This window comes from Sarcophilus harrisii, chromosome 3 (assembly GCF_902635505.1).
Source record: "Sarcophilus harrisii chromosome 3, mSarHar1.11, whole genome shotgun sequence".
NCBI lineage: Eukaryota > Metazoa > Chordata > Mammalia > Dasyuromorphia > Dasyuridae > Sarcophilus > Sarcophilus harrisii.
In genome coordinates, this window is record NC_045428.1 from 202207425 (window position 1) to 202233416 (window position 25992).

The window sequence follows — 25992 nt, forward strand, 5'->3', positions numbered from 1 at the left end:
ATTCTATGGCTTTAACTCCACCTCTGAAATGTACTCATTAGTACAAGTCTTGAAGCAAATCACTTAATCTCTCAGTACTCTAGGCAACTCTTTAAGACAAGGGTTCTTAGCCTTTTTTGTGGTGTCATCCCCTTGGAAGTCTGGTGAAGTCTAACAGATTCATTCTCAGAACAATATTTTTAAATGAATAAAATAAAACACATATAGTACTATGAGGGTATTTATCTATCTACCTATCCGTCTGTCATCTATCTATCTATCTATTTTTTAAACCCAAGTTCATGGACCACAAGCTAAGAACTATGTGTTATTCAGTCATTTCAATTATGTCTGACTTGATGACCCCACATGAGATTTTCTTGACAAAGATACTGGAATGGTTTGCCACATTTGAAGTTGGGTCTTCCTGACTCCAAACTTAGTAATCTATCCACTGGAACTAACTGTCCATTAAGAACATTAAGAACAAAATAAAGTAAACTATCGTTCACTAAAGCAATATTACATTGCATTATATTAGAAAGTATTTGCAGTGGAGCATCTGAGAGTTCTCTATATTAACAAAATCATAGGCCTAAGTCCCCATCTGTCTAAAGGGTTTAGACTAGAAAATTCAAAGATTCTTCTCAGCTCCAATTTTCTGATTATTTAAAAGTGTTAATACTATCTCTCATTAATTAATGCAAAGATGCTGAGGATGTTTTGACATTAGGGATAGACTACAATGGGGAGCTTTGTAATTTGTTGTATTGGAAATGGTTAAACCTTGAAATAATGAAATCATGAGGAATTGTAATGCTATCACTGACCAATATGTTAGAGACTTCAAGTAAGTCATCTAATTCTCTCTTGGTTTCCTCATCAGTAAAATGGGGATAACATAGATTTGAAAACTTTAAAGCAAATATGAAAGTAAGCTATTGTTAAGTATAAAGATGAACAATTTAAATGTGTTGAGATGATTCTTTTTGGAAGCAACCTGGTATGATAGATAGAGGTCCAGTGAATAACAAAAATGTGAGTTCATAATACTGATTGTACCTCCCTGAGCTAATACTTATGCTCTCAAGATACTAGATAACTTTATAACACTTGAGTTGTAGAATAGGCACTGGTTTAGTTAGTTGAAAGATTGTCCTCATTGAGAATTCCCTGTACTAATGAAATCATAAATAATTATGATGAGGATCATTGGAATTTATGTAACACTTTAAGGTTTAAAGAGCACTTTTCAAATATTATCTCATTTTATCCTCATAATAACCCCAGCAGTTAAATCCTATTATTATTATTCCCTTTTTACAGATGAAAAACTAAGGCAGACAGATTTTAAATGACTTTCCCAGGACCATTAAGCATTTGAGGATGGATTTGAATTCCTCACATTTCAGGTCCGGGACTATATTTACTGTGCCACCTAGTTGTTCAAAGACACCACAGACATTCCCTAGAACCTGGCATATCATAAGCATTTATATGTATATATATTTAATTCATAAACAAATACTTGTTTTGCTCTGTGAAGATATGCTTTGGTTTCCTCATCATAAGATTACTACCACTAGTACTAATAATAATGATCCCTAAGGTTTACATAATGCTTATTGTGTTCTAAGAACTGGACTAAGTGCTTTATAATTATTATTTCATTTGATCCTCATTACAGCTCTAGGAGGGAGATGCTATTATTCTCCCCATTTTACAGACAAAGAATCTAAGACAAGTGGCTTTCCTAGAGACACACAACTAGTAAATGACTGAGGCTGGATGGATATATACACAGACAGACAGACAGATAAATAGATAGATAGTTATGTATATAGAAAGATACAGTTAGGATTAGAGAGACAGAAATATATATTTATGTGTATATATATGTATACACATACATGTGTTATGTGCACATATATGTACATGTATTATATGCATGGTGCATATACACACCTATGTATACATGTGTATGTATGTTTGTATATATATGCATGTATGTGTGTGTATTATAAAATGAAAAGAGAGAGGGATCAGGAAAGGCTTTTTTTTAAAGGTAGTAGAGTGTATGTCTTGGAGTCAAGAGGCTGTGGGCTTGAATTCTGTGTTTTCCATCAGCTGTGTGAACCTGGACAAATCAACTAATTTCTGTAAAAAGAAGATAGTAAGATCTGTAGTACCCAGTGTTGTGGGACTTAATTGAATAGCCTATGGAAAATTTTGGACAAACATTCAAGTTGGTCATTCATTAGATCATAGATTTAGAGATGGAAAGAATCTTTGAAAATATCGAAGGAAATCAAGGCTATAGAGATTAAATGAGTTGTGCTAAGTCACAAAAAACTGTGGAATTAGTGGAGAACGCAGGATTTAAAATCCAGGTCTTCTGACTTCAACTTTCCTGATGAAATCACAGGTCTGAACAATAATAAAATATTTTGAGGTACAACAACTTCTAAAAATCTCTAATATTTTCATGATTTTAAATTATCATTATTTTATTTCATATTATTGTTAATCATGTGATCCAGATGTCCTAGCTTGCTATGGAATTAAATTGGAAGGGGGAAAATAGCAATATATTCCCTTTGAGGGTCTTGGAAATTTTTAAACAGTAATGTAAAATTACATGGCTATATTACAGGATTCCATGGGCTATGTATAAATTTAAACATGTTTGGAACTTTTTGGTTTTCTGTTGTTAGGGTACTTTGGTCCTTAATGTAATTGGTCCCAGTACATATGTGTGCAAATAGAATTAAACTTTGCAGTCAGTGAGATTGAGCAACATTTATACATCTGCAATCTGGATCACACTTCCTAAGCCAAAAGCACAGTAAAAACTTTTCTGAAGATGACTTCTGGGAAGCTCCAATGAGTGGGAGGAAAATGCTTTGCTGAATGGGTTAATAACAGGAAATGGAGAGTATCTAAATAACATTTATTTGTGGTTAGAATTTATTTGTATTCTGTTCTAATGTGAGGCTTGGTAACAACACTTCCTCAGATAAAATGATTCTCAAATTACATTTACTTGAGACTCTTAAAAATACCACAAATCTGGCTTCATAAACTCTGTTTAAGACATATAGATCAACATAATCCACTTGGCTATTGGGTTCACCTAAGTGCCCAGCAATCCTATTTATCTATTACAGGTTGTCTTCATGATACAATCTTCCTAGTCTATAAATGGAACTGGATAATTTAGATAAAAATAGAAAGGAGCATATGGAAACTAATTGCATTTTTTTTCCTGTGAGACTGAGAGCGAAAGCTTCAATTGGATTAAAATCCTGTAAGGGGATGAAATATGCAGATTTTCTCAAAAAAATTTAAGATTTTTTTTTAGAGGTTTTGGTATTATAACCTTTTAAATATCATTTTGTTTGTCTTTAAGTTTTTTTTTTCCTTTGAAACAGGAATTGAAATTTCCACCACTCAGCTTCAGCCTCACAAAGTTCAGAAAAACAACTTGCAAAAAAATTCTAGTGTCAGTGAAACTGGTCAAATGATTGATTTCTTCTGACTTTTGGATGGGACAAAATGATTTCCTCTGTAAAATAAGGAACAGATTAATACTTCATTTTTACCTCCAAGGCAATTTGAGATCTTAGGAAAATACTGAGGAGACTCATTTTCCATTGCTGTCCTTGGAATCTTCTATTAGAATTCTGTCTTAAAATGAATCCATGAATCCTGCAAATAGAATCATTGATTTAGAATGGAAAAAGTCCTTAGAGGTCAACATATCCAATCCTCTCATTTTACAGATATATCAATCTGCAAGCATTAATCTTATTTGAGACTTGTACTGAAAACCAAATACCTAAGAAGAGACAGATGTATAACTTGAACTCTGATCTTCTGCCTCCAAATCTTGGTAAATTAGAAAGTGAAAGTAGAAATACTGAATATCCAAGACCAGGAGGGTTTTTATTCTGGCACAGATTTGTCTGCTAGCTCCTGTCATTTAAGTATAGCTATAATACTCTTTAAAAAACTTAATGGCAGGCAAATGGCTAGACATTTTTGCAAAACAGCTTGAAATCTTTCAGCTATCATGTGAATCTGCTGTCCTTAAGGAGTTCAGCCAGAGAATATGGATTTTACTGTAAACACTCTAGTTCTCAAGATTCAGCCTGGTGCTTACATTGCATTTTGGCTTGTCATCCAGTTGCAAATTGTATATACCACACAACTTCCAAACTTTCCTTTTGAACTTTCTTTTAATGAAGTGAAAGAGAAGAGAGGAAGGGAGAAAGGAGGAGAAACCCTCACATTAAAAGTCAGTTTTTAAACTCTTACCTGAACAATATTTTAATATGTTTTCCTGTTTTTTTTAATATTGTTCTTCCCACAGAAGTGTTGTTGCATGTAGAATCTGGCAAGATCTGGATTTGAACGCCACCTCTGAGGCTTATAAATTTAACCCTCCAAGGTCTCATTTTCCTCATATCTAAAATGGAGACATTAAAAATCTTAGTACCAACCTCATAGGGTCGTTTTGAGAATTAGAAATAATGTGTGTAAAATGCTTTGTAAATCATGAACTATCTATGTGACAACTCTTGTTAGTAGTATTTAAATGATAGCTCTTGTTGGTAATACAGTAATGCTACTACTGGAGCATAATAGATAGAGCACTGGGACTGAGGTCAGGAAGGCTATGTGATCCTGGGCAACTCAAGTTTTCTCATCTGCAAAATGAGCTGGAGAAGGAAATAGCAAACTACTGTAATATCTTTGCCAAGAAAAGCTCAAATGGTGGTCAGATAAAGAATGAGACACAACTGAAATGACTGAACAACAAAAATGCTGCTAAAAACAATACTAATAAAAGAAATGGAAACAGAAATAGAATAAAATAGAAATAGTAACAGAAAAATGTAGTGCACTGTAACCTCAGATCTGTTATCCAGGTATTAGGAAGAATTTGAATTTTAAAGACATGAAAATTGGTTCTCATGAGCCATTAGGCTGAAAGCAGTTATCTGTTTCCCCTCAATAGTTCTGGATCACATCTGTTTATTCTCTCTTTTCCCTCCTTATTTATTTAAATAGTTACCTCTTTGGAAGAGTGGCTATGGACTAACCTCTTTATTTCATGATGATTAGAGGATAAATTTTTAAGTTTCCTATCTGAAATGGGATACATTCTCTGCTTTTTATGTAGAAACAATACTTTGCCATGCATAAACATTTTGTTGGAAAATTCCAAAACATTTGTATAATTTGAATTTTCAGAGCACCATATATACACAAATTATTTCTCATAAAGGCTTGTGCAATCAAAAGAAATTAGAAGACCACACTTTTAATCTAATACAATTTCTTGCCTTAATGTAAGATGATTGATTCACTTATGGATTAGTAGCTTTTTTCCATTAACATGCATTATTAACACATGCATAAATTAATTTATTAGATTAATTAGTTGCTACTCTAGAAAGCTGAAGAAGGCTACCACCTTACACAAAGATAATTTTGAGTTCCCTCTATACTCCCTTTGGATAGTCTATAGCTAGGTTGCACAATAGGTAGAGTGCCAGTCCTAAAGTCAGGAAGATTCCTCTTCCTAAATTCAAATCTGGTCTCAGATTCTTGCTAGCTTTGTGATCCTGGGCAAGCCATTTAACTTTCTTTGCCTTAGTTCCTCACCTGTAAAATGAGCATAAGAGGGAAATGGCAAACCATTCCAATATCTTTACCAAGAAAATTTCAAATGGGGTCATGGAGAGTTGGACACTGCTAAGATGAACAACAAATGCAATGTAGTTAAACATTCCTCCTCAGATGTATAATTTCAAATGAAGAATATTCCACACCCATACGTATTTTTCTAGAGTGTACTCACTTTGACTATCATAACTATTTTCCAAATACTGTTAAATTGCATTACAGCTCTCTATTATTCAGAAATTGATTCTGCATATTTTACATAAAATAAATTCTGTATCATCTAGAATTCTTTCAACTAGAAATGACTGTAACTAGAACTTCTGTGTTTTACTATTATAGTGATAAATGGTTTTCATAATGAAAACTTCAAGCAGAGTCATAAGCAAATGCCTACATGATGTGGTATGATAAGCACTGGGAAGATCTCAACCTCAAAATATCTCCCTGATCTTCTTTGTGCACATCAATGTGTTAGACTGGATGATATAATAACTCAGTTCATGCCCTCAAAGAATTTGGAATCTCATAGGGTAATGATAGAAATGCATGATACATAGTTGAATGTGATAAGATCAAAGTTATTCTAAGATATGTTAAGAGAAAGACAGTGACAGAGAGACACACAGAGAGAAACGACACAAAGATAGAGAGAGTGAGAAAGATAGAGACAGACAGACAGACACACACACATACAGAGATTATGTTCAATTAAGGAGATTGTGGAAGATGTATTAGAAGTCATGGTACCCAATAAAGCCCTTGAAGGAAAAAGCAATGGTATAGTTAGTTATAATTAGGAATGAGCTAGAGATATCTCTAACCATTCTTTCATTAATGAAGTTGTGGTATAAGCAATTAAACCTCAGAAATAAGCATTTGCCACAAATCAGAGCTTGAAGTTATTGTTTTATCAATCAAGACATAAGAAAGCATTAGCACTCCAAAATAGATTTAAATGTGTATATGCATTTTTTGTTCAGAAAGCCTGATTGTTAAACATTTACCATCATACTCTTTTTTTAATTGATCTATAAATATTACTTGAGCTCAGCAGGAGTTCAGCAAAAGGCACAGAGAATGAAATCAACACCACATTGAAAGACTGATGATTATGTTTGTTGTTGTTCAGTCATTCCGTCATGTTTGACTCTGTGAGCCTATGGACCATAGCATGCCAGGTCCTTCCATTCTCTAATATCTCTCAAAGTCTGTCTTAAGTCATGTTCATTGTTTGCTGCTCTTTTTTCCTTTTCCCTCCAATCTTTCCCCACATCAGGGTCTTTTTCGATGAGTCCTATCTTCTCATTGTGTGGTCAAAGTATTTAAGATTCAGCTTCAGTATTTGATCTCCCAGTAAATAGCTTAAATTATTTTTTAAAGTATTTACTGATTTAGTCTCCTTGCTTTTAAAAAGGGTGCTGCTAAAATAATGTTTTGGTCATGTATACTTATTGTGTATCTAAGTTATATTTTAATATATTTAACATCTACTGGTCATCCTGCCATTTAGGGGAGGGGGTGGGAGGGGGTAAGAGGTGAAAAATTGGAACAAGAGGTTTGGCAATTGTTAATGCTGTAAAGTTACCCATGTATATATCCTGTAAATTAAAGGCTATTAAAGAAAAAAAAAAAAGAAAAAAAAAAAAAGGGTGCTGCTGATATATACATATACATATATACATACATATATATATATATACACAGAGAGAGAGAGAGAGAGAGAGAGTTTTTATTGGGTGCAAGAATTTGCAAAGTGCCTTCTATCCATTTTTCTCATTTGAGTCGTACAACACTTCTGGGCATAGTCTTAGCAAATGCACAGGAAGGAAAAATCAAAAGAAAAATTGTAGAATGCTTAATAATGAGATTTGGCAGGAAGAGAACATATATAGGAGAGCAGAGTGAAATAAGATTGGAAAAAATTGTAATTAAATAGTAAAAGGCCTTGAATGTCAAACTATTGAATATGCATTTTATCCTATAGGCATTGAGAGATTTTCAACAGGGGTACAAGAAGATCATATTTGTGATAATTCTAGTTTTTCTTTGTTTTCTCTCTGGTTCTTGAATTTCACTATAAAGACCTTATTCATTCTACCTAAGATAAGGTGATAGAGTGGTACTATATTTAGAGCCCTCTGGCTCCAAGTCTCTCTAGAACTGGGTTCAAATTCTACTTCAGATACTTATTACCTGTTGTGACTTCAAGAAGTTCCCTAAAAACTTTTTCTCCTCATTTTTCTCATTTGTAAAGTGACAGAGTTAGACTTTATGGTTTCAAAGATATTGCTAGTTCTAAATCTTGTCTTATAAGGTAAGTACATGCAAATAGATCAAGAAAAGTGAATTATCATTGCTTTCACCAATCAATAACATTTAGGGTATGAAGCTTGCTTAGATATTATCGTAGTAATAATCAGTTGGAACAGGATTTAATATTAATATAATGGTGAAGATAAGATCAGGAACTAAAAAGGTCATATAAGTAATGAGCAATTTTTCCTAGAAAAATCACATATATCACATATAACTATCCCAAACAGATAAGAATCTATTATCTTAAGGTTGTATAGAGAAGAAAATCCCATAGCAACCATTAGAAACTCAATCTAGTACTTAATACCAGAAATCCTTTTTCTAGCTCATTTAAAATACTTTAACTTCTGTTTAAGTATGCAAAAGTTTGTTCTCTCTTCAAATAAGATAGAGAGTAGCAGATAAAATGTCTCTTATACATAAACCTGAAAAGCTACTAGCAAATGACTCTATTATTCTTCTCTTCTTCAACATAAATAGTTTTAGTCCTTTATGCTTATCTTGAGCTTTTTAGTTGTTTAATCAATCCCTAATTGAGGCAGAATCTTTTTTTATAATATCTCTGATATGATCATCTATCCTTAGATTTAGAAAGTTCCAGAGATGAGGAACTTACTATCTCCTAAGACAAAACCTCTTACTATTTACACCCAGTCAAGAGAAATAAGCCTGGAGAAATATAAAAAAGAAAAAAACCCACTGATAATAAAGAAATATTACAGGGATAATCAAAAAACAAAATCAGCATAAAAAAGTAATTCCAAATATTTACAAACAAAAACTTTACAAGAAGCTCACAAAGCCCTCAAAGAAATGTCATAAGCTATAAAGAAAGATATGAATTGTGCTTTTAAAAATTATGACAAAGATGAAATGGGAACTCTAGAGGAAAGAAAATGAGAATGCCAGAGGAAAGAATTAGGAGAATAAATAGCTTAGTATGGAAGGCATAAAATCTTACTCTGGTATTGGCTTCCTTGAAAATTCAATTGTAAAAAAAGAGATAAATGGCTCTATTAGAAAATAAAAAAAAAAATTCTAAAACAAAGTCAAAAGAATGAAAAAAATGAGAAAATGTAAGGTCTCTCTTATCAAAAACAAGTGCATTAGATTTGAGGTCTAGGAGAGATCATCTAAAAATCCTCTAATTACTTGAAAATCTCTATTGCAAAATAGCTTATGTGCTACATTTGCAGAAATCATGAATGAGAATTTCCCAAATCTATTAGAATCTGAGCATAAAGTAAAAACAGAAAGAATCTATTAGATACCTCCTGAAGTAAATCTCTGAAGGAAAACACCAAGGAACGTCATAGCCAAAATCCTAGTTTTCTAGGTTGGGGGGGGGGGAGGGAAAGAGAAAGACAGAAAATGCCAACAAGCCATCATCAGGATTACACAAGACTTGAATGCTACCACTCTAAAGAAATGGAAAGTTTGAAATATAATATTCCAGAAACAGGAAAAAGTGTTATAGCCATGATTAACTTAGCAAAACTGAATATAATCTTACAGGAGAAATAATTAAATTTTAATGAAATAGAGAAGTTATAAATATTGCTAATGAAGAGTCCAGATCAGATACTTTGAAATTCAAACACAGAAATAAAAAAAATAAATAAATAAAAAGGAAATATATTTGATCAGTTGGAAAAAAACTTATTTATGAAGTATATGAATTCTAACAGAGAGAAGAACAAAGAATTCTAGTGTCTTCAAGAGTCAAAGAAAGAGGAAATAAAACTTAAAACCTTGGAGTAGTTTTGTTATTTTGGTGATCTTATGAAAAAGAAAGAAAAGAGAGGGAAACTGGAAAACATGAGGAAAGAAATAGGGATGTTGATTATATTTGAAGGGCATATATAAAGACTAGAAACATGAAGGAAGGGGTTGGGAGAGTGAGCGATCACTTTTATTTAAACAGAACCAAAGATATACACACGCAGATATCTTGGTGTAGAAATACATTAAACTGAGAAAATGGAGAGACAATAAGAGGGTTAAGAGGGAGGGATTAGTTAAAATCAGCTCCATCTTCAGAAGGTAGACCACAAAGAAAGAAATAAAAGAAAATGGGTTGAGAATTTATGATCCTGGACTGAGGAGAAGAGAGCCGTGGTAGTAAAGATGGAAGCTGATTTTATTTAATATAGATGTCTTGAGCACTTTACTTTCTCAATGCCTTTTTTTCTTTGTAAAGGGGAAACAAGGGGATAGAAGAATAAAATAAAGGGGAATATTATAATTGTGAACATGAATGGGATAAACTCACCAGCAGTCACCAACTCAGTCAGCAAACATTTATAAAGTACCTACTGATGAGGTCCTGGGTCACTTGGTATGGTTAGCAAAGAGAGCCTGAAGTGCTGATAAAATTACTCCCTGAGACAAACAAGGAAGGGCACTGATGGGGATCAATTCAGAATTATAGTCCCAGACTCTGTATAAGTCGTGAGTAACCCTACCTTGCTGTGTCCAGTCAGAAATCTGAGTAATGTCAAACCCCTGAGGTTAAATTTCCCCTATAAATCTGTCCATGGCTTATGCCATTGTGGCTGAATCCCTCTTGTGTTAAGCCCACCATGGCAGTGTTCTACCTCATGGTGTCTTTCTCTTTCTGATAGCCAATTACCTCTTCTATGAATTTAGCCTGCCAAGCAATGGTATACTCCCATCTCATGAAGAATTTCCTTTCTCCTGATTAATTGTGAATTCCAATAGGGAAGTTGTTATTTCCATTGTTAAATGCTAAAACACCTTTTCTTGCTAACTATATGCTCTCCCAACTCTATTTCATATTTACCACTCCTGGTGAATATTGTATTCACCAATACAATGGTGAATTTTGTCTTCATTTTGTCTGTAACCTTTTGCCAAAGAGGATGGTCATTGTGAGTTCTTCACGTAACTGAACCCCAATATCTGGTGCCAGTTTCTCTCCTCAATCTCATCATCTGGTGCCTGAATCCCAAATACATCTAGGAATTACTACCTTGAACACATTATTTACAATGCCTCAGGCATTGTAGTAAGTGCTGGATTTAAAAAAAAAAAGACAAATATATATATCTATATATATATATATTTGTATGTGTCTCTTCTGGGGGCTAAAATTTTCATTTTTAAAAGATAAAATAATAGAAGATCCAGCCTCCCATTTAAAAATATATATATTTCTTACAGTGGAGAAAGAATGCTTATGCTGGAAAAACTATCTAAACAATAGATTGGTCACAGCGTAAAAAGTAAAAAAAGATTGCCTGAAAAGTCATGTTCACTGCTCACCATCACCAACACCCATTCCCACCCCCATATATACTGCTACATAAATATAGGGAATAGACTTTAAAAAGGAGAGTCTTCCACACTATCTCTGCATGGGCTATAGAAGGAGAAAATGGATAAAGATGCTGAAAGTTTGTAGTGAGGAGTGGGAGAAATGAAGGAACTCATAACAGATGGTCTCAGTTTTCTCAATAATTTGGAAGGTCCTTTGCTGTGAGAGAATGGGCTGTGGAGGTGATATTTGGATTCTGAGGAAAGAGGATAATGTTGGAACTGTTGTTGGAGATAGTATGATAGACTCAACTAAAGATAAATCAAAGAAATGGTTTGTAGGGTCCAGAACTTGACTTCAGCAGCATTCAAAAGTTTAGAAGAAGCATAGAAAACAGTTGGTAAATGTGACTTAGGGTTCAGTATTAACTAGCTATGAATAATGGAAGGACAAGTTTGAAGACAGTATCTTGCTGAAATGTTAAATCTAGAACATACATAAATAGTTTCAAAGAATAGGAAAGGATTGTGGGACTAGGAGTTCTGAGTAGGAAAAAGAGGGATTAGAAAGAGGAAGCTAGATAGAAAACTAGGAAATCATGATTAGAGTTCAAAAATAATGTAAGTATAAACATGTGGACTGATGGTGACATTTTAGGTATAAAATCCATTAGCTGAGTAAGGATGAAATTCATGAAGATGGAGGCTGGTAAATATGAAAGATGTTTGATGAGTTATCAATATGAGTATTGAGGACAGGAATAACAAAAGATGAGAATGGAAAGGAATTCTGTGTGGCTGTTAATGAACTTCTTAGTTAAGGAAAGAGTGACCTGGAATCCCATATATGTCACAAACAAGGACCTGAATGGGAATGATGCAGAGAAGTGTATTTTAATGGATGGAAAAGTTGCTGAGTGACAATGGCAAAGAAAGTATAGGAAATAAGAATGGGGAATAAATAGTATGCCAACTCCTCCTCCTGGCCCTATTTTTTTGAATAAGTGAAGAAGCAGCCAGCAAAGGAGATTGGTAGTTAAGGATGAGATGTTTTCAGGAGAAAGTCAGGTTCTTCTAAGTACTAGAGGATGGAAAGAATGTGAAAGGAAGATATGGGGACAAAGGGGAGTTTGTTAAAAGATCAGAAGTTCTAGAAGGCACACTGGAAGAGGAGGGTAGATGAGGTTAGGGCTGAGTTGAAAAGGGATAAGAATAAGGAGAGCAATAGCAATGGAGTTTTGCCCTGGCAGACAGAAACTCTGAATCATAGGAATTGGGAGAGCTTGGAGCAAAAAATTTTAGTAGAACTGGAGAAGTACCAAGTATGGATAAAATTGTGTGCCAAGTTGACCCCAAGTTTCAAAGGGACAATCCATCATATGTGATGATCATTATTCTATGTTACCTCTTCTTCAGGGTGAATATAACCAATTTCTTTAACCATTTAACATTCAAATCATAGTCATGTAAATTCAAATAAATAAGATGAAAGCTGAGTACATAAATGTTGCAGAAAATTCAGAGTGATGAGGTTTGTGGAGAAGTTAGCCAAACTTCTCTTCCACTCCAGAATTCAGAAATTACCCCCAGCAGTAGGAGACCAGTGATTAGTCATTTTTTTGCTCATGGAAGATAATTACTATTTTTTTTCCAGTTTGGAAGATTTTTTTAGTAATTCTTGAAGGTGGTTTCCCTTTGGAAAGTCTGGGGATACTAATAATAGCCTGTATAATTTATTTACTTTGTTTTATTGCTTGAGTGTAGGTTACTGTGAGAAAGGAAGATATTCGTGGTTTTAAAAAATAAAAGTTGCTGGGAATCATTTCTAAAGGCTTTGAAAGGGATCACATGTAGAATTGTTTTCATCCCAAGTCATAAAGACAATATAAGGGATTATAACTGACAAAACTACAGGAAATATGATTTGTTCCATTGGGTACTTCGAGCTGCCAAAGTAAGGCTAAATTGTGTTCATTTTTTCCCTCATAAACTACAAGTGGAGTAATATTCCTTCGGTCCTTGACTGGTTAATCCTAAAAGCATGAAACATTCCTTTATAAGCAAGCATAGAGGGGCAAGGAAGAGATATGATCCTTGCATACCTACCTATTCATTCAAACTTGTCACTAGGCTAAGCTGACTCAACTTATTATTGAACTTCTTATTGGTGTCCTTTGGATCAGCCTTTGCAGCCACATTGCCTAAAAAAAATTCCCCAATGTCTTGTTTTTAGAAGTCCTTCTATACTTTATAACTGCATTCATCACAATCATCAAATATTTCATAGTGTGATAACATATTTGATGACAGCCAGCCAGAATAGTTTGAAAATCAGAATGTCAGTTTTTACTAAAAACTTTACTTTTCAGGAATATGACTTTTCTTATATCCAGCTAAGTTTCCTTTAAGCCCTGAATCCATATATCAAGGCTGATTTTTATGGCTAAGCTGTTTCTCAAGTCTTACTTTGATATATTGAGTATATCATTATTTTTCTATTTACCCAAATGAATACAAAGAAGTATGCTAAGTGACATAATGCATAGTATTCTAGTCATGGGGTTCAAATCCAAATTTAGCTAGTTAACAACTGTGTGATCCTGGGGAAGTGGCTAATCTTAATTTTATCAACTGTAAAATGAAGATAATAATAGCACCTATGTCCCAGGATTGTCTTGAGGATCAAATGAAAAAAAATTTGTAAAGCACTTAACACATTAACTGGCACAAAGTGCCATATAAATGATTGCTATTATTGGTATTGCTGTTACTATAATTATTGTTATTATTTTCTGTATTATTAGAGTGCTTGGTAAATTACTGAAAATTCTTTTAAATGTTAGAATGGAAAAGCAGAACAGAATGCTAAGAGCTCAGAGAGGCAGTCTTGAAAGCAGGAAGACCAATATAGGGCCTGTACCTGATACATACTGATTTATGTGACACTGAGTAAGCAAGTCCCTTAACCTACTCCAAGAATGTCTCTATCACAGAGTTTCAGAAGAGATGCTTATTGTATCCAGAAAAGGAAATTTGTTATCTGAGAGCTATCAATGACATCCATAGGTCCTTCCCTTTAGAGTTTTGTTTGATAGATTTGGAAGGAACTTTTAGAGATCACCTTATCTTTATTTTATCCTTACTTGTAAATTTTTGAAAATTAGGTTTACAAGGAACCTTAAGAGATCAATAATCTTTTTTAAAAATTATTATCAGGTAACACTACCATTATTGAAAAAGTTGTTAGCAAGGTGATCTGAAGAAGTAGAATTAGTAACAAAGTACAGAATCATCACAAGTATTGATACAATATGTATTGCTACTTTTTGTAAAAGTCTTCTGTCAAATACCTATGCTTTTGTTGCCGATGAAATAAAATGGGAAAATCTCGATTTGCAAAACCAGTCTTCTAAATGTAACTTCTTTAGATCTTTTTGCCTTCTTTTCTAAATTTTTCAAACTCCTTTAAGGACTGAGAACATTATCTCCATAAACTTCAAAAGGTGAACAATTAATTTCTGCATTATATACACATAAGACTTTATAAATATTTCATTTTATTCTTAAAACAACCTTGTGAACTAGGTGAGGCAGAGGTTGTGTCTTGTCTAGAATCATACATCTAGTAGTGCTTGAGGCTGGATTTGAATTCAGATCCTTCCAATTCCAGGCTCAGTATTCTATCCATTGTGTTATGTAGGTGGCTTAATTAGAACATTCCTTGTTGGTGGATAACCTTCTTGAGGAACCACATTTCTAGAATAACAACCTTTCAGGGTACACCAGGCCACTATTACACTTGATCTGCTTTGTAATATGACCACACACTACAAGTTAAAATAATATACTTCTAATAACATGATTATGTTATGTAATATACCAATAATTAACATTATAAACTCATTAAACAACTATTTGCATATTACAATCATTCTAGGTATGGTCTATTCTCCGAGTTTTCAAAAGAAAATAGTTGTGTAGCCTCCTCTATAATACCTTATCATAATTAACATTTGCCAATGACTTACCAGGAGATTTAGTCATCTGGGACAGGGCTTCTTAATTTTTTAACCCCTTTTCACCTGAGAAATTTTTATGTGACTTCGGGTCTATCCTTATATAAAATAGGCATACAAATCAAACATTGATTGATAATAAATTTCATGATCCCTACATTTTGTTATGTGACCCTATATGGGGTTGTAATTAACAATTTAAGAAGCTTTGAAATTCTAGGGCACTTATAAGTGTGGTAGAAACATCATTTAGGGGCATCATCAGAGTGTAAAGATTGGCACTCTAAAATCTACCATCTGATACAGGACTAGATTTAGAGTCAGGTGATATGAATTTAAATATTAACTCTGTCAAGTCATTTATTTGAGCTTGAGCAAGAAACTCAATCAGTTTCTTCATCAGTTAAAGTAGGTTACAGTGATGATCTCTAAAGTCCCTTCTATATCTTAAGACTATGATCCGATAATCTCATAAGTTATAACTTTCATTTTAATCTTATATGTCCGTCACCTCCACACAGGGCTATTCCAGATATCTTTTCTTTCCCACTTTTTTTTCTTAAATTGCTGTCTCATAATATATCTGTGACCCTTCCTGCTAAGCTTTCATTTTGGTCCCAAGCACATGTGTGAATTGGTGCTGGTTGTTTAACTATTCTGCATGGAGCTGAAGATGTAAACTATTTCTTACAAACTTACCTTTTTCATATATTTCTATATTTGCATGCATATATATTTATAATATATATTTTTGAATGCATATAAATGTATGTGTAAAACATACATATACTGCAACTTGTTCAGCCATTCCTGTATTGATAGGCATCCCCATAATTTCCAACTCCTTGTCAACATAAAAAGAACTGCTATAAATCTTTTTGTGCATTTTAGTCCTTTCCCCCTTTTTTATGATGTCTTTGGATAAAGACCTAGTAGTAGTGTTGCTGGATTAAAGGGTATATATGGTTTTATAGGCTTTTGGGCATAGTTTCAAATTGCTCTCCACAAGCTGGATCATTTCAAATTCCACTAATATGCATTATTATCATAGTTTTCCCTCATCCTCTCCAATATTTATCATTTTCTTTTTCTGTCATATTAGCCAATCTGATAGGCATAAGGTGGTACCTCAGAGTTGTTTTAATTTAATGCCTCCTACTCTTAAAATCTCACCTCATTCTTTCACTCTCAGTTGAAATGCTAGGATTTCCATGAAGGTTTTTTATCCTTCAAATCAGAAATCATTCTCCCCATAGAATTTGTCTTGTATCTCTCTTTTGTATTTGCATATCACTATCACTATTATTATTAACTAAAAACCATTAGACAACATGAGTAAATGAAAAGGATTTTAAATGATGCTCTCCAATCACTTATGTAGCTATGCTTATTGTGGTAAAAGTTTTAATGGTTTGTGGTAGAAAGACCTGGAAAAAAAAAAAGACCTGGAAAATCCACCATCAGCCTTAAAGTTTTACCTTTCACACATAGCTAACCAATATTTTGCTTGGAATAACCATAATGTATTAGAGTATTCAGAAATTACTTAACTGAATAGCAATATGAGTGAATCACTACATATCTATATCTATATTTATATATAGATATAGATATATAGAGAGAACTGAAATTGTTTGATTTTTACTTTTGCATCCCAGAGCCTAGAAGAATGCCTGACATTATAGACATTTAATAAGGGTTTGTTGATTAATTGATAAGTTTTCTTTCTGAATTGCAGGGATTTTAAAAAATCCTACTTTTCTGTTTCATCAATCTTTGTATCCTCCTGATAATTATGAATGTGACAAATTAACCACATTTCTTATTCATTTTTCTGCAACTCACATTTTGAAGAAAGCAGAAAATAACTATAAAGTATGTTTATACAATTTTATTTTTATCGATACTTTATGAAGTCAAACCCCATTGATTTCTAAATATATTCCTTCTTGTATCAGTAAACCATTCCTTTTAAATTTCCATATTAGTCATGGATAATGACATAAGAAAAATACAGACCACCCTCAAAAAACAAACACAAGAAAAACAAAAACAAAATGTTCTTTGATCTGCATTCAGACCTCATTGGTTCTTTATCTGGAGGCAGATAGCATTTTTCATTAATAGTCCAACTGTTTTAATCATTGTATTGATCAGAATGGTTAAGTCATTCACAGTTGTTTATTGTTTATTGTACAGTATTGCTTTTACTATATACAAGATTTCAGCACAATCATATGTCTGACTTCTTCAATCATTCCCCAATAGATGGGCATCCCCTCCATTTCCAATTCTTTGCTCCCACAAAAAGAGCTGTTATAAATATTTTTGCCCATTTATGTCATTTTCCTTTTTCTTTGATCTCTTTGGAATGCATACATAGTAGTAGTATTATTACATCAAAAGGTATATACATAGTCCTTTGGGTATACAGACAGGTTTCACTTAATATAAGTGGACCATTCCATACATCTTCTCCTTTCCTTGCAGAGCTTCATGTGGTCATAGCTTCAAATTACTCTAGAGAATGGATGGATTAGTTCATAACTCTTAACAATACATTAGGGACCCAAGTTTTCCATATGACCTCCAACATTTAACATTTTCCTTTTCTGTCATTTTAACCAATATGATAGGTATGAAATGGTATCTCAGAGTTGTTTTAATTTCCACTTCTGTAATCAATAATGATTTAGAACATTTTTGTATTCCTATATATAGCTTTGGTTTCTTCTTCTGAAAACTTCCTATTCATATCCCTGGACCATTTATCAATTGAGAAATTACTTGTATTCTTAAAATTTTGGCTCAATTCTCTATATATTTGAAAAATGAAGCCCCTTTTCAAGGAAACATGCTATAAATTTGTCCCTCAGTTTCTTGCTTTCCTTCTAATCTCATGTACATTGGTTTTGTTTGTGCAAACTCTTCTAAATTTAATATAACAGTCATTTTTAATTGGTTATATATATATATATTTCTATACATATATGTGTGTATATATATATATATATATATATATACCTTTGATCATCAAAGACAGATTTATTTTCAGGGTACTCACTTTTACTATGGCAGGAAAATGGGCAAATGAATTTCAGAAAAATGCGTGACAAAAAGTTTTCTGGCTAACCAAAAAATTAAGTCACAACTCCATGAAACTTAATTAATAATATCTTTCCTTGCAATGCCAGTCTACACTCTACTTTTTCCTCCCCCTTCCCCCCCAAAACTCAAGATTACAAAAGTTTGAACAAATGAATACTACATAATTTGAAAGGGATGTTTATTTTATATATTTAGAGCTGGAAAGACATTAGAGATTATCTAGTCCAAATACTGTATTTACAAAGGAAAAGAAAAACCAAAGCTTAAAGAGATTAAGAGATTTGTTCAAAAGTCACATAAAAAGTAGTAAGTGACAAAAGTAGAATTTGAATTCAGATTCTTTGATTCCAAATCTAGCACACTAGCTACTATACTAACCACATTCCTCCTTGGAATGTTATTAAGAAAAAATGTGTATAGAAAAAAAAATATGTGTGTGAAATGGAATTTTTTGCTGGTCCAAGGGAGAGATATATTGAATAATGAATGCAATAGAGAAACAAAAGTTATCAATACAATATATTGTATGTAACATGTTTTAATAGCAATGTGATATGTAATTCTTATTGCTCAATAATTAGCAAGACATTTGGAACTTTTCTAAATCCTGTAGATTTTAGAGACCTTGAGCTAAATAGAAGAGACTAAGGGTTAATAATTCACTTTACTCCTTCTAACCATTGGTGTCCTTCAGGCTTCTATCCTGTCTCCTTTGTTCTCCCTCTATACTATTTCACTTGGTGATTTTATCAAATGGATGTATTTACCATCTTTATGCTGATGATGCTGAAATCTACCTCTCCTGTCCCAGTCTCTTAGCTGATCTCCAATCTCACATCCTTGAATTGGTTATTAGTAGCACTTTAAACATAATATGTCCAAAAGAAAATTCACTGTATTTCCCCCTAAACCCTTCTTCCCTGACCCACCTTCTCTATTACTGTAGAGGCATTGTCACTCTCAGGCACTGAGTTTCAGGATGGGACATTGTCTCTCACTTCCTCATCTCAAATCCAAACTGTTGTAATACACTCCTTCTGTCCTTTAATACTGGTATCATTCTAATTCAAGCACTAATCCATCATCTCACAGCCTGATTGCTGCAATAGTAATAGCTAGCTGGTAGATCTGCCTGCATCAAATCTTTTCTTACTTTCATTCATTCTCCATTCAGCAACTAAAGTGATTTTCCTCAAACTCAATTTTAATCATGCCACTCTCCACTTCCATCCCCACCTCAAAAAACCAGTGTCTCCTTATTGCCCCCAGGAACAAATACAAAATTCTCTGTTTGGCATTCAAATGCCATAAGACTTACTTACATGAACTGATGCAAAGTAAATGAGCAGTACTAGGAGAACATTGTACACAGTGATAGCGATAGTATTTGATGATCTACTATGAAAACTTAGCTATTGTCAGAAATACAATAATTAAAGAAAATTCTGAAGGACTAATGATGAAAAATGATGTCCTTCAGAGAAAGAACTGGTAGAGCCTGAATGGAGATCAAAGATACTTTTTCTTTATTTTTTTTTGGGGGGGGGGGTTTGATGTGTTTTTTTTCACAGAATGACTTACATAGAAGATGTTTTGCATTACTACGTGTGTGTGTTGTGTGTGTGTAAAACCTATGTCAAATTGCTATCTTCACAATGAGGGAAGGAGAAGAAGGAAGGAAAGAATTTGGAACTTAAAACTTTTCTTGGGGGAGGAATAATGTTAAAATTGTTTTTATATGTAATTGGGAAAAATAAAGTAGCAAATAAAATTAAAATAAATAAATGTATGAAAACAATACTTCATAACTTAGTCCCTTTCAGCTTTTCTAGTCTAATTAAATCTCACTCCCCAATAAGTACTCTTTGATACAGTGACACAGGCCTAGCTATTTCATAAATAAAATATTCCATATCTTGGTTCCAGTTATCCTCTCTGGTTATCCCTTATGCCTGTAATGGTCTCCCTCCTTCAATCCAATTAATGACCTCCTTGACTGGCTTTAAATCCCAAGGAAAATTTTGTCTCCTATAGGAAGCCTTCCCCAGCCCTTCTTAATACCAGTGTCTTCCTTCTGTTAATTATTTATCTTGTACATAGTTTGCTTTGTATATATCTTTATGTTATCTTTTCTATTAGATTACAAGCTCTATGAGGGCAAAGATTATCTTTTGCCCCTTTTTGCATCTCTGATGCTTAGCACAGTGCTGGACATATAGTAGGAATTTAATAAGTGTTTATTGAATTAAATTCAATCAAATAGATCTTAGAGATTGTCTAGTTTCTTTTCTTAAACTCACTGACACATCCCTAGAGACAACCCTTCAAAACTGGAAAAATGAACTCACAACCCATTATCTCTTTCCACCCTAATGTAACAATGGAGACTTGGCAATAGATATATCAAAATACAGAAGTTATGCCTAAAACATTCATATAATCCATAGTAAAGCTGGGTTATCATTGGTTCATTATAATACCATAGAACCTATACAGTCATTTTCTTATTACAATACACATATAAACTCAAGACATAACAGGTAATTGACATTTAAAAAATAAAGCTGGTGCACTCATTGGCTAAAGATGAAAGGACTAAAATTATGATTTGTAAAATCCTAAAATAAATCCCATATTGTTTAGATGTATCAATCATTAAATAGTTATGAAAGAAAGAAAACTCCAAAATCAGTCTGCAAAGTATGTATGTGTGAGAGAGACACACACACACACACACACACACACAGAGACAGAGAGAGAGAGAGAGAGACAGAGATAAATATAATTTAGGCATAGGATGAAGCAAAGGCTTGGGGAGAAGCCAGAACCCATAATAGGCTACCCCCATTTAAATATTATGGATTTTAAAATGTCTAAGTTGGAGAAGGTTGAATGTATAAAAATTCCCTGAGTCCTATTAATCCTTTCTTCTCCTCCCCCATCTTTGGCCTTATGTTCCTTAGGGAAATTTTTTTTCATATTCCATATCAGCTGTAAGTCACACAGGCAAATACTTTGGGTTTTGGTAATTGAATTTTGGCATTATTTTGATTATTTCCTAATTTTTCAGAACATATCCCATATATCTCCAGCCATGTCACCATATCACCCCTCCACACCCCCCTCCCCCCCCTTCCTTTTTCAGGTCTTCTTTTTGTGTTGTCTTCATCTTATGTTAGAATGTAAACACCTTGAAGGAAGGGATTGTCTGTTTGGTTTTTATATGTATCCATGGACTCTGGCCTCAAACTCTATGTGATCCTGGTTCAGTCACTTTACTTGTTTTCCAAAATTCATTGGAGAAGGAAATGGCAAACCAATACAGTATTTTTGCCAAAAAAACACAGCTCTATGAAGAGTCAGATATGGCTGACCTAAAATTTATTAAGCACTTAAGTTTTGCTCTGATGTATACACATGTATATACATATATATATATATATGAATATATTATATAATATACTTGTGTATATATACACACATTACTGCTATTACATTCCATTAGAGATCATAAAAGATATAGATAAATACATTATACAAATTATACAAAGAATTTTAAAGAGAAGGCAACACAACAATTTAGACATTTAGAAAAGGCTTCATGAAGATCATACATACTATATATAGCTTTGAAGAAGGCTAAAAATTCTATAATGAGCAGGCAAGGATTTGCAAATGCATGGAGACTGGGGTTGGAGTACCATAATAATTGCACCATCTGCTTTAATGATTGTGAGGGAAATACTTTGTATACCCTGAAATGCTATATAAATATGAGTTATCAATCTAACCCTCTCATTTTACAAATAAGGAAATTGAGGTCCAAACAAAATAAGTCAGAGCCAGTCCTAGAACTCACCCGGGTCTTGATTCCAAGACCACTACACTTTTCACTATAAATATTCCTTATATTTCTTAATAATCTTTTTTGATTCTTTGAACATTGTTGTTTTCTCTGTCTTGGTCCTTTGGAATTACCCTAAAGTATGGTATTTTTAAAAGTGGTATCTGTTTTCTTGTATTGAAATAGCTTTGTAACTTTTACTTAAGCCGTCCTCCTGCTTTCCTACTTTACTTCCACCCTGGGCCAATTTATAGTTCATCTAAACTAGTTGTTCCAAAAATGCATACTTATGGATAAATTCCAAAGGTTTTCCATATATATGCATACTATAATCTGGGCAATAGACATTATGGAATGATATGGACAAGATCTGCCAAAAACAAACAAATAACAACAATCAAAAAAAAAAAAAAAAAAACCCAAGCAAACCCTAGTTATGATCTTCACCAACTTCCCAATCTATGAGATCACAAATTCATTTGAATAACTAGGAAATTGAATATATTCTCTGGGTTGACCAAAAAGTTGCTCCCTCTATTTGAGCTTAAAGATTTTACAAAGTTTTGCTTTGCTTGAACAAAACAGATCTCCGCCCCCCAATCTCTGAACTCTTGTTTCCTCCCCTCCCCTTTTATCAGTATCCCAAGTCCTGAATAGCAGCACTCCCTATTCCTACAGTGCCTCGCAGATGTAAGTCAGAAACTGCCCCCTCCTTCTAGCCATCAGTGCCTCTCAGTTACTCTGTGAAATAACGTCCTCCAGTACCTTCTCGGCTCAGTTATGCCCCTCGAGTTCCCGGCGTCCCCCACGAGCAGCATCCTTAGTCTTATGTTTGCCGGACCTGCCATCCTTAGCGCAGCCCCTCCCCAAAGGTCCAATCGCGGCTGTTCCCTCCTCTTGGGCCCCGAAGCAGACACTCCCTAGTTCAGTTACACGCTTGTGGTAACCAGAAGTGATAGGCTGTGAGTAAAAGGAAAGCAACACTTTGGAGAAAAACAGAGCATTATTTGGAATAGCTGGTACCCAGCGGGCTGAGAACCTGGAATTGGAGTAGGATTAAAGTCCCTTTTACAGTAAGCTCCTCTGGATTCGCTTGGATGCCTTCAGTTAGTTTCACTAGCCTTCCAGTCTTCCATTGAAGGAGATGGGGCAGACTTGGCTGGTTGCTGGCAGGTAGAAAGCTCTGACTCTCCACCTGTTGTTCTGCTGGAAACGAAGCTGCAGGTCCCACTGCCAACAGCTGGCAACAGCAGCCTGAGCAGCAGCCTGAGCCGCAGCAGCAAGTGTGGCTCACGGAGAGCGGAAGGAATTAAATGCCCGCCCATTGCTTCTGACAGCCTCCTCCTCCTTTCTTTTTCTCCTCCTCCTCCTCTTCCCTTCCAGCTTCCCAACGTGAGAGGGGTCGTGTCTGCGGGTCTGGGTGTTCTGTGGTGGTGGTTGGTGGTGGTTTTTGTTTTTTTCTTCAAATCAACAAAGTCAGAAAGCGGCGGCCGGGTTCTGAACCGTGAGCAAAGCTAGTGCTGTCAGCAGGATGGTGGTGAAATAGGCTTGGACCGGAGTGCTCGCCCGGACCGCTTCCAGGGGAGCTGGGCAAGAGGAGTGAGGACGGAAAGGGGGAGCCCCGGCAGAGCCCGGGGCACTCGCACCCTGCTCCACACAGCCTCTGAACGCCCGGGGACACTAGGCTTGCCTTCCGAGGGAAGCATGGGGGACTCGGTGTTTAATGAGAAGCCCCAGCTCCACTATGCGGTAAGTTGTCCCGTCCCTGAACGGGAGATGGGACTGGTCGGGCGTGGGGGTGGAGGAGCTCGTTGGCCCGCCGGGAGGTTGCTGCAGGATCCCTGCCCCTGATCGGGTCTGGGCTGTTAGATGCTGGAGGTGGGCAGGGAGAGCGAAGGAATTCGCGCGGATACTGGGATTCAGTCCTTGGCGGCGGGGAGTGGAAAGGAGGACGGAGGAGGAGGTTTCCGTTAAATGAAAGGGGCTGGTAAGGGGACTTGTGTTTGCGTGGCATTGCCTCACCTGTTGGGCACTCACAGCAAGTTGGAGATGCCTCCCTGGACTGTTACCGTAGCATCCCCGGGGACCTCTGCAAGCTAATCTTACTTGGGTGTCTCTTAGGGAGAGTCCCCGACAACGGAGGAAAGGGAATTTCTGTCTAGCCAAACCAAACAGGGCACGCACCTGGAAGAAGGGGTGCGGGTGGGGACCCCGCTCTATCCTCTGTGCCTTTAAAGGGGGTTAAAAATGCCACTGACAAGGTGGGAGGGCCCAAGGCTAGCTCTTGCTGCGTGGATGCATCTGGACAGGGGAGAGGGAGTTGAGAAATGGGGCGCGCCTTGAGAAACTAGACTCTACCGAGTTCCCAGTGCTTCCAAGCTGCTTTTGAATACCGAATGGGCTGATGGTTCTTTCCCTGACTCAATCCGGACCAACCCATTCAGCCTTTTGGTCAAATATGTGGAAAGGACAGGAATAGAATTGGATTCTAGTCAGTTTTTTTTTTCTTATTACTTTTTTAAATGACCTCGGAGGTGAAATAGTAGATCACAGAAGAAATGCTGCAGGGGATAGATACGCACGTAATGGTTTGGTTTATTTATTTCTCTTAGGAGGGATAAAATTTTCCCTCCAAGTTTTAAAGATAACCGTAATTTATTTTTCAATGTAGCCAGTGGCTGAAATAGTCTCTTTTATCTACAGGCTGGCCTGAATATTGGAGACCTGGACCCCTTTTTGGTAGTTTTATGATAAATAATAGTAGTTTTTATGATAAATCATTTACCCCATCTATAGAGCCTTGGAATAGATAGGGCATTCTTAACCTAGGGTCTGTGTATAGATTTCAAGGAATATAAGAATTTAGGTGGTTTTTAAAAAGATATATATTACAAACATATTTCAATAAAATTGGTTTCTTTTGAAATATTATATATTTTATTTTATTCCTTTAAAATGTTATTCTGTTATTCTGAGAGGAGATTCCTAGATTTTATCAGATGGAAAGGGAAGTCCATGACACAAAAACATATTACTAAAAACCTGGTGTAGGTGATCAGAAGTTTGGGGGAGTCCTTAGTATCCTGTGACTCAGTCCAAAGATATGACAGAGAATTCATGTTGGACTTCCAGATTTCCTTTTTTGACAATCTGCTTCTTGTAATGGGTTTAATATTGGCCTAGGCAAGTGCTTGACCTGTGCTTTTTGGGAAGAAGAATATATTAGAGTGTAAATACTATTTATAAATGTTGAGAGATGTCCCCGTATTTCCTAAAGATTCATTCTTTGCAAGCTTATTTCAGTGTTACTAAGTTTGTTTTTAATCAAGGGATAATATTTTAAATATTAAAAAAAATTTAAAAGGTTAGCTTTTCTTTCATTTTTACCAATTAGTCTTGAAAAATAAACCCAGCACAAGATCAGAGGTAGCCTAATGCAAAGGCCCTATTTTACTCTTGCCTATATCTCCTTAGAAACCTTAGGAAAGTTTATGCCTTAATTGTAAAGCATGAAAATAACAGTAACTATATTATTTGTGGTAGTTTCTCTTTGGTGTAGGTCAGGCTAAACAAAAGTAAATCATTAAAGGAAGTTAACTATGAGCGATATATCATAGTTTACATTTGTTTTTTTTGTTTTTTTCCTAATCAAATCAAGACTTTTTGCAAATTTTGAGTTTCAGTTTATCCTAATTTGTTTGAAAACAAGAGAGGAAGTGTCTAATATTTTGGGGAACAAGCTAGAATCTCTCTGAAGTTGTT

The 25992-nt window shown here is 34.8% G+C and overlaps 1 protein-coding gene across 2 annotated transcripts in view; it reads left to right on the forward strand.

The window, feature by feature from the left end:
• Positions 1-25992, forward strand: part of ARHGAP6 (Rho GTPase activating protein 6) — a 580691-nt gene that overhangs the window by 239782 nt on the left and 314917 nt on the right. The window contains exon 1 of one of the 2 annotated variants that reach the window (XM_023500347.2): positions 23587-23979. The exons of the other annotated variant lie outside the window; for it this stretch is intronic. Coding sequence (XP_023356115.1) covers positions 23935-23979 — 45 coding nt within the window. The 5' untranslated portion in view covers positions 23587-23934. Of the gene's footprint in view, positions 1-23586; positions 23980-25992 lie in introns of those variants that run through there. 2 annotated transcript variants of the gene reach the window in all.